The sequence below is a fragment of the Stenella coeruleoalba genome, assembly GCF_951394435.1.
Source record: "Stenella coeruleoalba genome assembly, chromosome: 4".
NCBI classification, from domain to species: domain Eukaryota; kingdom Metazoa; phylum Chordata; class Mammalia; order Artiodactyla; family Delphinidae; genus Stenella; species Stenella coeruleoalba.
In genome coordinates this window covers 105,781,418-105,797,851 of record NC_137149.1, presented here as the reverse complement: position 1 = coordinate 105,797,851, position 16,434 = coordinate 105,781,418, and the positions used below count along the sequence as shown (strand labels likewise).

The window sequence follows — 16,434 nt, the reverse complement described above, 5'->3', positions numbered from 1 at the left end:
GTTTGGTTCCAGACCACTGTAATAAAGCAAACATCGCGATGAAATAAGTCACACAAATTTTTTGGTTTCCCAGTGCATATAAAAATTATGTTTACATTATACTGTAGTCTACTAAGTGTGTAATAGCATTATGTCTAAAAAAACCTATGTACATACCTTAGTTAAAATTCATTGCAAAAAATGCTAACCATCATCTGAGCCTTCAGCAAGTCATAATCTTTCTTCAATAGGAACATCAAAGATCACTGATCACCATAATATAATAATAATAATTTAAAAGTCTGCAATATTGCAAAAATTACCAAAGTGTGACACAGAGACATGAAGGGAGCAAATGCTGTTGCAAAAAAAATTGCCCTGATAGACTTGCTCAATGCAGGGTTGCCACAGACCTTCAATTTCTAAAAAACACAGTATCTGCAAAGTGCAATAAAACGAAGTATGCCTGAAGTTTTTTTTCTGCACAATATATTCCTGCATATATCCCTGTAAATTCAAGAAATTAGCCATAATTTCAGTTGAAGAATCTTCTGCCTAAGTGATGTTTTATATATCCTTCAGGGTACCACATTAGAAGAAAATGAAATCTCAACAAGGGATTATGGGGGCATAATTAAAACAGTGCTTTAAATTAAATAGTTCTACTAATTAATTTCATAGAACAATAGGCATAAAGAACTGCTGGTTATAAAGTTTAGTCATCATATACTGATTACAAATAAAGATATTAATGTTGTAAACCAGAAGTAAAGGCCCATGCGTGACCTCATCATTTGGAGGAAAAATCCCACAAACAAAATGAAAACTCCCCCCCTCCCCAATTAAAGATTGGAACATAAATGATGAGCTCAAATACGATGGTGTACCCCAACCCCAAGCCAAAATACTCAAAAAAATTTTTTAACTTTATTAACTAGAATATGACTGTAATTAGATATAACAGCAACCCTCACATTTTATTTATTCTGTAAAAATACTTTAATTTGTTACAGCTCATTTATACCATAGCTTTTAAAATTTAATCTTGGAGGGCACTGTGGATTTTAGGGAAGGATTATGGGGGGTGGCACATATAAGGTGAAAGATAGATGCTATTTACCAGAATGAAGAACAATGGAGAGATAATTGCACTGTTTTTGTGTTTGCCAGTGTGTGTATGTGCCTCAGAAACTGCAGCTTCAGGTCAAGGATACAGAACCTTCTCTCCATGGAGGTTTCAACTGCTTTATAAACAAAGAAACAAACACATATTTCGTAATCAACAAACACTTTTTGAGTGTATACTCCGGACGATGTACCTTACAAGATGCTAAATTGAACCAATTCAGCAAGTCCAATAAAGTGAAACCTTGATATGTGGTGAGGATTTATTTATTTATGAGACAGGCAGATTCTTATTCAGAGAAATAAACATTTTGATGCCATTGATATTTATAACTCTCACAAACATCCTTTTAATCAAACTGTGTCCCTATAAGACAACGCATGGGAGGACAGGTTTTAAGAAAACTGCGGGAAAGCCCAAGAGGGCTTTTAGCTGCACTCAGGCCTTACCAAGGTCAAACAGCCAGAGAAGGCTCTCAGCAATAGAATTTTCCATCCAGTTCATAGCATGACACCTGGGGGCTTTTAACATCAAAGCATTACCCAGTTGCAGAAAATAACTGCTCAAACAACAACTAATGAGGTCAGAAAGATCATCAGATTTATTGCCAAAGTAGAAAAAGGGGCATGATTTTCAGAGATGCTTTAATTAATGAAAAAGAAGGAAATTCCTTGAAAGCCTGGCAGCAGAGAGAAACCCACCAACATGCAAGGCTTCTCCCTGCCCGCATTTTAGCCCGTATTAGACTCTGAATTTCTTTAGAATCATATCTGTAGCAGGCTTGGGTTTGGTAATCCACCCAGTTAATGAAAGCCTGTTCAGCAGAGCATTCTTTATTACCTTTTAATCTTCTTGAATTCTTTTGCCTCCTTCCCCAACAGAACATGTTTCAACATCTGTCTTGGGTCTATTTTCTCCTCAGCAACTCAGTATAAGCCTGGAGGGTGGCAGTCAACTTTACTCACTGCCAGGCCAAGGATAAAAACATAAATTTGGGGGAAGTGATGTAGAACTTGATAACTAAAAGTGGAACCAACAGCTCCTACCCTCAGTCTCAGATGGGCCACCCCAGCATTAGCTGAAGTGCCCAGTAGGCTGATGGATCTGATGCAAGGGATCAATTCAAAGGCAGGAACATAGGCACCAGCCTAACTCAAGCTGTCGCATCCACGCATCTATCTATCCATCCAACAAAAACGTACTAAACTTCTGCAATGTGCCTGGCTCAAGGCAGCAATACTGAAATAGTTCCTGCTCTCACAAAGCTGCCTTTTTCTATCCCTCAGTCCCTTTCCATCTATCTTACCAGGTTAAGTTTTATGTTGAACAACACTAGGATTAATTTTTACATCCATTCACTAGGAATTAGACCTAAAACCCTTTGTCATTCCATTTAAATCACCAGCTAGACATAAGCCAGTAACTGTCGTTACTCCAAATTTAATACACAGGTAGCTTCAGGGTAAGGGCTTACATGCCATCTTCAGAAATGGCTAGTAGAACAAAATCAATCGTGGCTGACTATACAACGACTGGGAGCCATTAACAGTTAAGGCAATTTTTTTTCTTCTTGGGCTCCAGTAGACTTATGATTATAAATAGCTTTGTTTGTAACAGGATGTGGTGAGCCCACAGGGAAGATTCGGAGAGGCTTGGGGTCCAGACTGCTTGGATAAGACATTGAGAAAATGACTAAATTACTGTCTCCATTCTGTCCATTAAGGGGATAAGAATATATATGACCAAAACGCTGAAAAAAAAGTGAGCTAGAATGAACAAAAGCCATCTGGTTAAGTGTGCGGAGCCAGAACACACTTGATTTGAAATCACAGATCCATCACTAAATACCTTGATGAGAAATAAACATTTTTAAACCTCTGTAAATGTTTTTAAACCTCCTTTATTTCAGTTTCCTCTTTCGGAAAATGAAAGATAATAATTGTACAGATATCCTGGAACGATCATGAAGATCAAAAGGAATAATTCACATCAAGCATTAGTGCCCAATAAAGGTTAAAAACAAAGCAAACAAAAATTACTTTCACCAATAGCAGAGTATCCTCTAGAAGTAATAAGGTTCTACAGCCTCTATTCTAACCTTCTTCACTAAGACATTGTAAAGACGAGTAGAATAGATATGAGAAAAAGTACTCTGAATTCCTAAAAGAAGATGTAGTCTATATTTGTAAAATATTACCAGGATGAGAGCATCAAGTTTATTATTAGTATATTCTAATGGCTGCTGGGGCTCTGGTAACCGGTTTCATTATCCTAATTCACTGTTTAGAAGCCATTAGTTCACCTGATGGACAGGTAAGCACAGCACTACAGGAGATGGAGGGAAGGAAGGGGGAAGGAGGGAGAACACTCACACGCCTCCCAAGTTGTAAGCACTCTAAGAATTCTCAAGTTCTATGCTTATGCCTCGTTTATAAATTAAAATTCTATTTTTCTTTGTTGTGTTTTGGTAGTCGAAGTGGCTAAAATCCTAGAAAACCCCTTCAGTCTTGGGCCATACCACACAAACTGGTTGTACGATACAATGCGCTGAGCTCCAAACATGGAGATTGAAACCTCGATAGGAAAGGCGGCTGCTAGGGTTGCACTGAAATCCCATAACAATCTTTGGAGAGAAACCAAGAAGGAAGAAAAGAAAGCTTTCTGTGTCTGTCTAGACTTCATCTCTTCAGAAGTAAACCTCATCTCCCAGGGCGATAGCAAGAGGGTGATAATTCAGATTAGCTTCAAGGGGGCCATCTGCCAGCTCCATCATCATCAGCCTTCGCTTCCTCCCACCTATCTCATGCCACCATTACTGTTTCCAGCAGCTGAACATAATGAGACCAGAGCCTGAGAAACCAGCCAGCAGACCATATTAGATTCAGTTCTTCACCTTCATGAGGATCAACTGCAAGTTGTAAGTGATAATTGGTGAGAAAGTGACAAGTGGTTTCTAAACTGTCCTCAGCAAATCAATCTCTCTAGCTCATCATCAATGACACTTCAGTAAGTGCTGGTATTTGGAATGAAAAGTTCAAAAAAAATTATGTCTCCCAATCTGCCATCATGAGAGAGAGTCGTTCTTGCTATTACAGAGAAAAGAGCTTGGAGTGAAATATCATCAAGTAATAAATGGCTTTGAAAATATTTTTCAGCATGTCTCTTAGAACTAGCAATGTGCTAGCCCAGTATTTCCCAAAATGTGATAGCCATCCTATTAGGAGTATCCAAAGACATTTTATGTTGTGCATGGATGGAATTTTATAAAATGGTTATGTATTCATTTTAATATTTTGGAAAAATGTATAAATCTACATTAAGTCCAGGATTTCACAAGTATTTATTAGGAAGAAGCCATGATAAAAAAGTAAGTTGATTCAAAGAAAAGTATTAAGTGAATAGTAGGACAGGCACTCATGGATACGGCAAAAACACAGGGAGGTGGCATGGGGATGACTCAGGCTGAGAAGCACTGCTCTTCACCGGGCTCCTACCCCCTAGGCCAAGGACTCCTGTGATTACTAAAAGAGTTTTCTCATCCTACTTCAGTGGAGAATGGTTGAACTCATCCTTTTTGATTCATTACAGTAAGCTGACTATAAGCTTCACATCACATGAGCTACTCTAGAAGAGCAGACAAGAACAGGGGTGCACTTGATTCTTACAATCATGCTCAGGCAGCAGACCAAAAAGTCAGAGGACAACGAGGCATTTTTATGGCAGCAAGTCAACACAAAATTTCAAACGTGTTCCTTTGGCAGAGAACATGGGGACAGGTCTTTCGGCTCAAGGGTGCTCCTAACAAAATACACACTGCCCTCTGAGATTGGGTAATGTGTTCTATTAATCATTGAATGTCCTAAATAGCTCCATAATAGATGCTTAATAAATGTTTGAATAAATAAATAATTATCGGTATCTTAAATTTATGAATATCGCAAGACAACATCATCAACAAAACTTCACATCTAGGTGCGAGGAAAATGTAGCTCTAGGAATGACACTTACCTTGGGCACAGTCCTCACACGGAACAGTATATTTTGGAAGGAGTGTCCATCATTGGCCTGCAAGACTGTGACATCAGAAGTGCTGTCTGAGCCGTCGTGAGCATACTGGAGAAGGCCCCTGGAGAGCTCATCCAGCCGGAACTGATAGCTGGGGGCTGCAGGCGACTGAAGTGTTTGGAGCAACTGGCCATGAAGTGGAGGATCGAGCACTTGGACCACCACATCCTGTGGGTTGTCGTCATCTCGGATGTCAAGCAGCTGAGTGGTGATGGTTCCCCTCTCTCCTCTGCTAATATGGAGAGGCTCATTCCTCAGCACATAGGGGGCCTGTGGAGTTGAAGGGAAGGAGGAGAAGAGAAGCCATTCGCAGGAAAAGAGAGGGCAATCCAGTGGACCAGATACCAGCTGTGTGCAACCTGATTGCCATTTCTATGCTTTTTAAGGAACTCTAGATGCTCCGGCCAAGTGCCAAACTCTTGCATAATCACAGCATTTGCCAGAGGTGTAGTCAAACATAGTAATCACTGCAAAGGAGGTTACTTCACACCTGTGGTTCTGGAGATTTCTCAAGACACTTCCAGACCATAATATTCATCAGGGGCAACCAAAGTGAGCTGCTTGCTTCCAAATCTCTGAAGTCTCTGCTGTCATGATTTACACGACATCCCCTGAATTGCAACTGAGAGGTGAGTCAGGGAACTCAATTAGTTGTCTGCATTCAAGAGGGACTAACAAGAGATATGGAATTTTGGCATTTGTGTTGGGAGTTGAGCACTTCGTTCGCTCCAGGCTACACTGCAGCAATCTGACTTGGAGTAAGATACTTCGGCATTCTGAATTCCTCTATTTCTGGTCCCTCCCAGTAATTTTCTTCAAGCTGTCTCGTCCATATCTTCAACGGGCCCACCCCAACTCAGGTGATAAAGCCTGATATGATCATGGTCTGCGTAAGGCAACCACCTGGTTAATGCATGTGGCAAATTTTAATATGTTTTCCTTAGGATTATCAGGTTTCTCCCACCAACTGCAGTAAGCAAATAAAATGTTCTTTCATTGAGATAAAAGTTAATGAACCACACATAAAAAAACACCAACAAGTAAACAAAAAAACAAAAAAATCAAGGCAAGAAGCCAAAGAAAACATTATCTTAGTTGTTAATATCACTTGAAGTTGAACCCTCTAGGGGTTTTTCAGTACACTGCCTTTCTTTACTCCAAATGGTTTTCCTTTAACAATACCCCTCCTGGCCTCCTGGAAATTTCAATATCTATTAAAGTAATGTCTAGCTAGTGCATCTCTATAATAATCACATAATAGCTATAGAAGATAGCTACTCCTCAGGATTCCTGAGTGAGAATTCAAGAGCTGTGATTCTATACATGGGAATGAATGGCCCCTCGGATTCTGAAAGAGGAGAGGTCAAAATCCATACATGGAAAAGATCAAATTAACTTACGTGAGAAAATCTCACAGACGCTCAAAACCATATTGAAATATCACAGAAATGTAAAGAAACAAAAGTAAGTTAAAATTCATTTCTAAAAATCCATTTTTAAAAAGTTAAAATGACAAAATAAATAAAATAAAAACGGGCCTTCACCATCTACTCAACTGATTTGGGGAAAGAATCAGGGAAACATGGCAGCTCATCATCTCAGATTAGGAAGTCACTTGCCAAAAGCTACCCAAGTCTTTTATTCACCTAATTAGAGTAACTCTATTAGCACAAACAAAAAGATCAAAACAAAACATCTGAGCTTAAATACCGAGAAACATCTAAGCCAGTAAATCCCGAGACTTGGTAGCCCTTTGACCCATATTTACAGAGATCATATGTTTTTGCTTTGATTTAAACAAAATTCATACTCTTAGCCCAATCCTGAGGTCAAATTAATTTAGGATCAATTTCTAATCATTCCCCAACTTCAGTCATCACTGAAGTGAGAATGCCATGAGGAATCGCTGAGCTGGGCTGTGAACACCATTTGGAAGCCACTTCTGGTTCAAATCTATGTTATCCCATAGTCCATGGTCTTTTCGCTTGTGGACCAAAAATATAAAAATAACAGTTTTTGTTTGTTTGTTTGTTTTTGGCTGCCCTGTGTGGCATATGGGATCTCAGTTCCCCAACCAGGGATCAAACCCACGTCCCCAGCATTGGAAGCACAGAGTCTTAACCGCCGGACCACCAGGGAAATCCCCCCCCAAAAAATCACAGTTTTAAAAACAATGATCTCATATCCTTCCTTGAACCGAGACTAACACACTACCAAGATCTAATGTTTAGGTAATCTGGGTTCCCCCACGCTGATATCCCAGTCTCCTACTGTTCACAACTTAAGAATACATTGATCTTCCTCTTCCCTTTGCACATTTCAGCTGTTCAATCCTTCAAGCCCAGGTACTCAGAGCATCTACCATGATTTGTATTCAGGACACATAAGTACAGCTTGACGGAGATGCGTGATGAGAACAGAAGAGCCATCACACTGAATTTTATAGCAACTACCATGATTTCCTCAGACTTATGTTTGGCTGATGACCACACTGGTACTTCATTTAAATAGATCCTTGATAAGATCCTCTAACTACTGCAAACTGAGTTAAATGCAGTTCAGCTACAGGATAGATAGGCAAAATAGGTAAACATAATTCCATATCCCTGAGAGAAATAGTTAGACAAAACAAACCTATTCACCTATGAATACGGAAGTCTTAACAACTAGTACGGCTTCAAATTATTCTGAAGGGCTGGTATGAGATTCAGTATAGTAAAGTAAGGCACAATGTAATAGTCAAGAACACAGACTGTGTAACCAGATTCACTGGGCACGAATCTCAGCTCTCTGTCAGCTATATCACCATAGACAAGTTACTGAACCTCCCTGAGACTTAGTTTCCTCATCTGTGAATTGGGGATAATAATACCTCACAGGGCTGGCATAAGGATTACATGAGAAACATAAGAGTACTATGGATGTATCAGTAATTGTTTGTTGCTGTTATGACCCACAGTACTAAAAATTACTCCAGTGACATCTCATGAGGAAACTGAGACACGATTAATTCAGCTCAATCATTTTTGCTAAAACTACAGAAAATCTTTATTTGTGCTTCAGAATCAGTAGGCATGTGAAATTATTAATTGTGTGGCATTTTCTTACCTGTGTTGAAAATGCTTGTATGTTGATCAGCTGTGGCTCAGAGAAGAACTGCTGGTCACTAATTTTCAGGTAAAAGTAACCTTTCCTGAAAGAAGTCCCCAAGAAAGGAATGAGAAAGTACAATCATTAAACTGGTCTTTAGAAAGACAAGGATTAAAAATATTTTCAGATTATATGCATATAAGAGTTTGGATCAAACCACTACAGTAATATACTATTCACACAGTAAACAGAAATGCCCACATAAAGATTAACATAGCAAGATGCAGGTAAAACTACTGTATATTCTTCGATCTCATTATAACAATGTTTCTTTTTCTGTTGTTTTCTATTTTTCTAAATAGAATATATAAAATGTTGAAAAATCAGTTGTCAGGCCAAGACAGGTTAGTAATATATTGAAGGCTAATGGTTAAGTTGGAGAATGGAAAGGAATCTTTCACTGTCTCTGACTAGTTCTCAATGATTTCCTCTTCCCTGTGAATCCTCTCCCCAACTCCTGGCCAGTTCATGTGAGTGGACCCCAATAACACCATTAACAATGTTTGCAATGTTTGTGTTACATGACTGTATGGCCCAATCCTCCCTCCAGTCATACACATACACATTCAATGTGGACTGGACTACAGAAGGATGACTGATTATTCCCTGGAAATTTGGAACTGGCCTGACAGTGCCATTTGACTTTGGGGGAACCACAGTCTCTCATGCTGATGGGAATGTGGAGCAAGCCCGTCTGTAGGAGGGAGGTGAATGTAGCCTTCGAGCAAAGCGACAGAGATGAGAGGAAGAACTGAGTCCTGCTTCCCATTTCTGCTTCTAACTCCTGGGCTTGCCCTGGAAGCCCAGTTGCCCTTGATGTGTTTGAGATCTGAGCCATACCTGCAATGTTATAACAAGCCTTACAATTTTGCTTAATCTAGTTCAAGCTGACTTCCATTACTTGCGACCGAAGAGTCCTAATTAATAGAACAAAATAAGACTCACTCTTTGCTGTGGTTTTTACTTCCTGTTTCAGCAGCTTCAGAGACTCCTAGGTGGGAAGGTAGGAGCTGCCCACCTTCAAAGCCAAAGCAAGCTCAGAACTCACTTCAGGCTTGTAAGATGTGTGATTAATACATTATGGAAGGTTTAGAATTCTGGTCTATACTATAGGGACCATTGTTTGAAAGGTTCTTTAAAAGGCATTCACGGAACTAACTACTGAGACATAAAGAATGTGGATGGATCTCAAATGCATTATGGCAAAAGCCAGAAACAAAAGATTATATACCGTACGCGTCCATTCACATGACATTTCAGAAAGGGCAAAACAATAAGAGTGAAAAACAGATCGGTATTTGCCAGGGACGGGGAGCGGGGAAGGGAGTGCCTGTAAAAATGAGATGGGGGGAGTGATGAAACTGTTTCACATCTCGCTTCTGGTCTCAAGACTGCAAGACTATATATATTTGTTAACACACATAGAACAGTACAGTTTAAAATGGGGAATTTTATTGGGTGCCAATTATACCTCAATAAATCTGATTCTTTTTTTAAAAGAAAGAATGCTTGTCTTCCCTTTCATTCCATCATCCCTTTCATTTTCTGTCTCATTTAAATCCTGTCCCTCTCCACTCCCACCTCCAGACTTCAAGAGAATGCAGGTGATGGAAGAAGCAGAATGCAGAAAGAAAGGGTGGTTACTCCCAACCTACTGGGGAAAAACGATCTTGGCGGCACTGAGGTTCCAATAACTGTGTTCAGCCTCTCTGCCACGCCAGCTTATCAGGGCCACTAGGACTGTATTTCCGAGTCATCTTGCACTCCACAGGGGCATTCCAACCCAAAGAAAGCCAATCCTAAAGAACCACAGTGGGCATTTTCATGGGGATAAACAACCACAAGCCAACATGGCAGGTTGCCCCTTTTGTTTTTGTATCATTTAGAGACTTATATAATTTCCCTTTTCCATGCGTTTCTACCAACCTCGTTTTACTATTCCTCTCATTCTTTCTTTTTAAAAAAATTTTAGATAAAAAAGAAGATCCAATGTTAAAATGGGTACTAAAAAATAAAAAGAGTACTGAAAGAAATCCCTGAAAAATAGTTGCCACTCTTGCTCCCGTTTAGGGGTGCAAAGCTCACTCTGAAAGGAAACTGGTGGTGAGAGATTAAAGAGGTTAAACAGACAAGAGGCTTAACTTTGGTTTTCTCTGGAGCTTTTATGGACTTTATACACTTTTCACAAGTGATTCCGAGACATATGACTACAGGTACGGAGCTGTGTATATATGTGTCTATGTGTGTGTGATGCAAACACCTAAGAACTATATTTGAAAGAAAATGAATGAAGAAGATAGAGCACAAATTTGAAGAGTGATTCTATGGCATCAGACACCAGAGTTTTAAGCTTCATCTCTGGAGCAATATTTTCCTATGCAATGATCTTTTGCCCCAGGAGGATGGAAGCATACCCTTTATTCCTAGTACTATGAAGGAGGCAGAAATCATAGTGGCTGAAGGCATGGGGTGTGGAATCAGAGAGCCTTGGGTTGGAGTCTCAGCTCTGCACTCATAGGCTGTGAGGCTTGAGCAAGATTACTTACACGCTCAAGGCCTCAGTTTCCCTATCTATAGCCTAGGATCATAAATACACATAATTCAAATAAAGGGCACAACGGCTGGGTCCCGGTTAGCACTCAGTAAATATTAGTTGTTCCTATTCCTGTAAGATGGGTCTTTTGAGGTTACTGGCATCACTGGCTCTGAACTGCAATAGGGAACTTGTGATCTACTTTTCTCCCCACTTATCTCCTAGCCCAGACCTTAAACATTTTTTTAAAAATCTCAAATTTAGTGGTGACAGTAGAAGATATTCACCACATTCTTTATCACTGTTCCATGGATTTCAACTCCCTGTTTACACATGTAGTCCGCTCTGAATGATCTGCACTAATGAAGCAGTGCAGGGTGAAGGATACTCCAACAGGCTAATCTTTGGGGTGCATTCCCTGGTTTCTGTTTAGTAGATTTACTCTGCTAATTATATGGCTCTATTTGCTTGGGTTAGCATTAACATTCAACTGCATTCCTGAAGCATATGTCAGCTGGGGTGGCGAAGACAGCCAGAAGTGTGCTAGGCATCAGAAGAAAACTGGATCAGGCTTAAAAATGAACCACATTTATCCCATAAAGTGGATAATAATAAGTTAACCGTGACTTTTAGTTTCCTTCCAACTCTGAAATTCTAGGAACCATACAATACCTTGAAAAGTACATACTCCATCCTCTAGCCACTCCCTCCTCCCGGTATAGTACCCTAATGCTGAAGAAGCAGCTGCAGCATCTGGGTATATAAGCGATTTTGTTTATCCTGGGCCAAAAAACTGGGTAATTGTACTAGGAACTTTCCCATCACATCAGAGAATTACCCATAATTATGCGATACAATAAAAATGCCTCTAACAGAAGCACTCTCTCTGAACAATTACAGTGATGTGATGACAGGCAGCTGAAAGCATTGGCCTTTGTAGAGTATCGATCTTCCCCAGAAGAAAAGGGAGAGCTATTGAGAAGGGGGTGTGGGGTGCAGAGCACTGATGGAAAGGTGGCAGGAGGAAAACAACAGAATGCTGGGTCACCTGGGCTTTTCTTTGCTGTGCACAAATCGCACTCTCTTCTCCTTCACATCTTTCCAGCTAAAGTGGCCAGCCTTGTCGAGCTGAACCTCTTTTCCATTCCTTGAGAGCACGAGGTGACCATTGGTGGGAGTGCTCACCACATGGAACAGGAGGTCTTCGATCCTGCCATCCTGGTCTTGAACATTCAGGAGGAGAAAATCCAGTGGCTTCATTGAACCAATTGCAAGGGTGAGGGAACCATTCACATGAAGACTAGGGGTGTTTATTTCGCCTGGAAAACATGTGAATCCAAAGTTCAGGCTTGGTACAGTCACTAATTAGGTTTTATTATTCTTATTATTTAAAGAAATAGACTTGTAATGTTCATTCAGAGCTACAAAGATGAAACTCTAAGCTATCGTATTCCATAAGACTCCTTCTAATACAGTGGTTCTCATCCCGGATGCACATGAGAATAACATAGGGTCTCAATATTAAATAATAAAACTCCTAGAAGAAAATATAGGAGAAAATCTTGGTGATCTTACATTAGGCAATGCTTTCTTAGATATGACACAAAGAGCACAAGTGACAAAAATAAAAATCAGATATACTGGACATCATTAATATTAAAAGCTTTTGTGCTTTTAATAACAAAGGACACCAGCAAGAAAGTGAAGAGACAATCCACAGAATAGGAGAAAATATTTCCAAATTACATATCCGAAAAGGGACTTGTATATCCCTTCTATATCCAGAATATATAAAGAATTCTCACAACTCAATAAATGACAAATAACCTAATTTAAAAATAGGCAAAGAATTTGAATGGGCATTTCTCCAAAGAAGATACACAAAAGGCCAATAAGCACATGAAAAGGTGCTCAACATCATCCGTCATCAGGGAAATTTGAATCAAAATCACAAGATGATATCACTTCATACCTACTAGGAAGGACAATAAAAAGTATTCCTGAGGGTGTGGAGAAACTAGAAATCTCATATATTGCTGGTGGGAATGTAAAATGGTACAGCTGCTTGGGAAGACAGTCTGGCCGTTCCTCAAGCAATTAAACATACAGCTACCATATGATCCAGCAATTCCGCTCCTAGGCATATACCAAAGAGTATTGAAAGCATATGTCCGTACAAAAACTGGTACACGAATGTTCACAGCAGTGTTATTCATAATAGCCCGAAGTGGAAATAATCAAAACAATCAAACATCAATTGATGAATGAATAAACAAAATGTGGTATATGCATACGATGCAGTTATTATTCAACCATAAAAAGACATATTGATATACGTTCTAACATGGAGGAACCTTGAAAATATCATGCCAAGTGAAAGAAGCCAGATGTAAAAGGCCACATATTGTAAGATTCCATTTACATGCAATATCTAGAGTAGACAAATCTATACAGACAGAAAGTAGATCAGTGGTTGCCAAGGGCTAAGGCAACAGGGCAGTGGAGAGAGACTACTAATGGTTATTGGATTTCTTTTTAGGGTGATGAAAATGACCTGGAATTAGACAGTGATGATGGTTTCGTAACACTGTGGATATGCTAAAGACTCATTGTATACTTTCAAGGGTGAATTCTATGGTATGTGAATTATATCTCAGTAATAATAACAATAAAGAATCACATAGGGATCTTTTAAAATAATCCTGATACTTAGGCTCCACCACCAGAGGTTCTGACTTAGGTGTTCTGGGGTGGGACCTTAGTGATTTTACAAGCTCCCCAGGTAATCCTAATAGGCTGCCACATTTGAGAACCACAGTCCTATCCTAATACATCTGTCATATCCGACCATCAGACCCACCAAGGGCAAGAAAAGGGTCAAGTGTCTGATACCATTTGTAAGGACAGCACCAGTTAATCTACCATGAAGTAGGATTATCAGTGGCTTACTCAGAATTCATGTGAAATATATACGTTGTTTTAAAAATTTACGATCTCTGTCCATAGGAAACATCTGATGGATGAATTAGGATTTCCGACCTTGATATGGAATTCATCCTGTCTCCCGCAAGTCGTTTTGCCTGGACTTTAACCGGTAGCACTTCTTCCTTTTACAAGTAGGTCAGACAGGGCAGTTTAGGAATGTCAAGCTTCAGGGGGACTACTTCTAACGTAAAATTACTCCAATGAAAGTTGAATTCATTTTCACAAGTTGACTTGTATTACATCCCAAGTGGGGTAAGCTGACTCTCAAGTATTGTACTTGGGGTTTCCAGAAGGATCCTAATGAAATAAGCCAAAGATATTTTCTTCCATGGGAAGTCTTAATATCATTAGAGGTCAGAGATATAGACATGAAAAATATGATTGACTGCAGGTGATAAAACATGATGCATGTTATTGATGAAGGACACTCAGAAGCCAAGAGATGCTCAGCTGTAATGTAACTCCCAATCCTCGTTCACCTGTAAAAGTTTTGGGGTTCAAAATTAAGCCTGAATTTAAATTTGTTTCTCTTTGTTGTTTAAGGTAAAGTGCCCACGGATGTGTTGGACAAGACTAGCTCCATTCCTTAACGTGTTACCTAATTCTTAGTGGCAAACAGAGTGGCTTGAAATCCATCCACTTCCAACATGTGAACCCAATGGGGCAAGCTCCTCACACTATTCATTAATTACTTACCATTTATCTCCAGTGTGTGCACAAAGGATGCATCATTGCACCCTGGCATAATAGCTCTACATGTGTATATAAATATAATAAATTTTATCTGTAAGTATAATTTTCTATAACGTGGCTGTAGTTCAGGAACACAGCTAAGTTTTATGCCAAATTTCTGATCTGATAGCTCTGATTTTTAAAGCACAGATTGCTTCTTTTTCCCTTCCAAAGATCTTAGAAGTTGAATTTTCCCAATTTTCCATGTTCTATAAACAGTCCCTTATTCCATAGCAGCACCCGGGGTTTTCCGAGAATGGAAAGCCTGCATTTTGTACCACACGAGCCAACTGTACCTGCAAACTCAGCCTCCGCGTGGAGAAATTACAGGTGACTTCACCAGAGCATCGGAGGGGAAGCACTTACCAGCACATGTTTCATTAGAGGAGTGGGCAGGGAAGCCGGGAACACACTTGGCAACACAAAGGCCACTCTTCAGAAGGAACCCATGGTCACAGAGGTGACACCGGTCTCTGTGGCTGCACTGCAAGCACCCCCGGGGGCAGGCTATCGAAGAGAGGACACACTGAATGAGGCAGGACGAAGGCACAGGCCCCCAGAGGGGGCCACCAGTGATAAAGAAATGAAGAGTGGGAGCACAGCAACATATGACCCCCCCCGCTGCAGCAAAAGAGAATTCCCACAGTTCCCTGCAGAATTTCACAGAAATGAAATTTCCTACCCTGCAAAGGAAAGTGAACAGGAAGGAGCACCCTTGCTTTCCACACTATGACCTGAACATGTTGCACATAAATGGATTGTTTAAAAAGTTAACCATACTGACTTGTAAGGGAGGCAGCTCATAGGGATTAAGAGCATAAGCCCTGTCGGGTACTGTTCCTCTTCTACCACTTAACGGCTGCTGAGTTCGGGCAAGTTGTTTAACAGTCTGTGGTGCAATTTTCTCATCTTAAAAATGGGGATAGTAATAGCACCTAATGCAATGACTGTTGGTTGGATTACATGGGCTATATATATATAACGCGCAGTGACTAGAACAGTATTGCGCACACGAAAGGACTCAAATGTACTACTATCACTGCTATTCTTATTTTTCTTCTTCTTCTTCTTCTTCTTTTTTTTTTTTGCGGTACACGGGCCTCTCACTGCCGTGGCCTCTCCCGCTGCGGAGCACAGGCTCCGGACACGCAGGCTCAGTGGCCATGGCTCACGGGCCCAGCCGCTCCGCGACATGTGGGATCTTCCCGGACCGGGGCACGAACCCGTGTCCCCTGCATCGGCAGGCGGACTCTCAACCACTGCGCCACCAGGGAAGCCCTATTATTATTATTTTAAATGCATGTGGAGAGCAAGCTATTTAAAAGACCATAGATTATTTCTTTGAATCAAGTTAATAAGCTTCTATAAATCAAGTGTTTACTGCCTAATTATTCTGCTTCCTCAGTTGAGATGCTGTTATAGAGAGGTGGCACAGGATAGCTGAAAGGGCCCTGAATTAGAATCAGAAAACTTGAGTTTAATATCTGGCTTTCTGTTACCCTGGTTAATACTCTTAAGGCTCTTCCTTTTTTTTCATTTGTAAAACAGGATTCATAGTGTCTGCCATAGTTTACCAAGTCATTGTGGATGTTACATGAGATAACGCAGATGAAGGAAATTTGGGGAAATATAAAATGCCACGCCTAGGTAATGGCATTATTATTAAATATCAGGTATTCTTTAAAGTGGGGCACACCTTACCAAGTTTTGATGGAAATGATGAGAACAAACTGAGGAAGCTCTTGTGAATAACTCAATGGACAAGGTGATTAAGACTTTGGGTTTAACTTTAGTTTAATAACAAAAGTTCAATGTGTCTCACTAAATTGTCCCCAGAAATCCTACTCCTCAAGGATATTATAGC

At 40.1% G+C, this 16,434-nt stretch overlaps 1 protein-coding gene across 1 annotated transcript in view; it reads right to left on the bottom strand.

Moving 5' to 3' along the window:
• Positions 1 to 16,434, bottom strand: part of FRAS1 (Fraser extracellular matrix complex subunit 1) — a 460,552-nt gene that overhangs the window by 141,244 nt on the left and 302,874 nt on the right. The window contains exons 26-29 of the mRNA XM_079919788.1: positions 14,937 to 15,077; positions 11,902 to 12,172; positions 8,279 to 8,363; positions 5,114 to 5,440 (exon numbers count right to left, since the gene is read on the bottom strand). Coding sequence (XP_079775914.1) covers positions 5,114 to 5,440; positions 8,279 to 8,363; positions 11,902 to 12,172; positions 14,937 to 15,077 — 824 coding nt within the window. The remainder of the gene's footprint in view (positions 1 to 5,113; positions 5,441 to 8,278; positions 8,364 to 11,901; positions 12,173 to 14,936; positions 15,078 to 16,434) is intronic.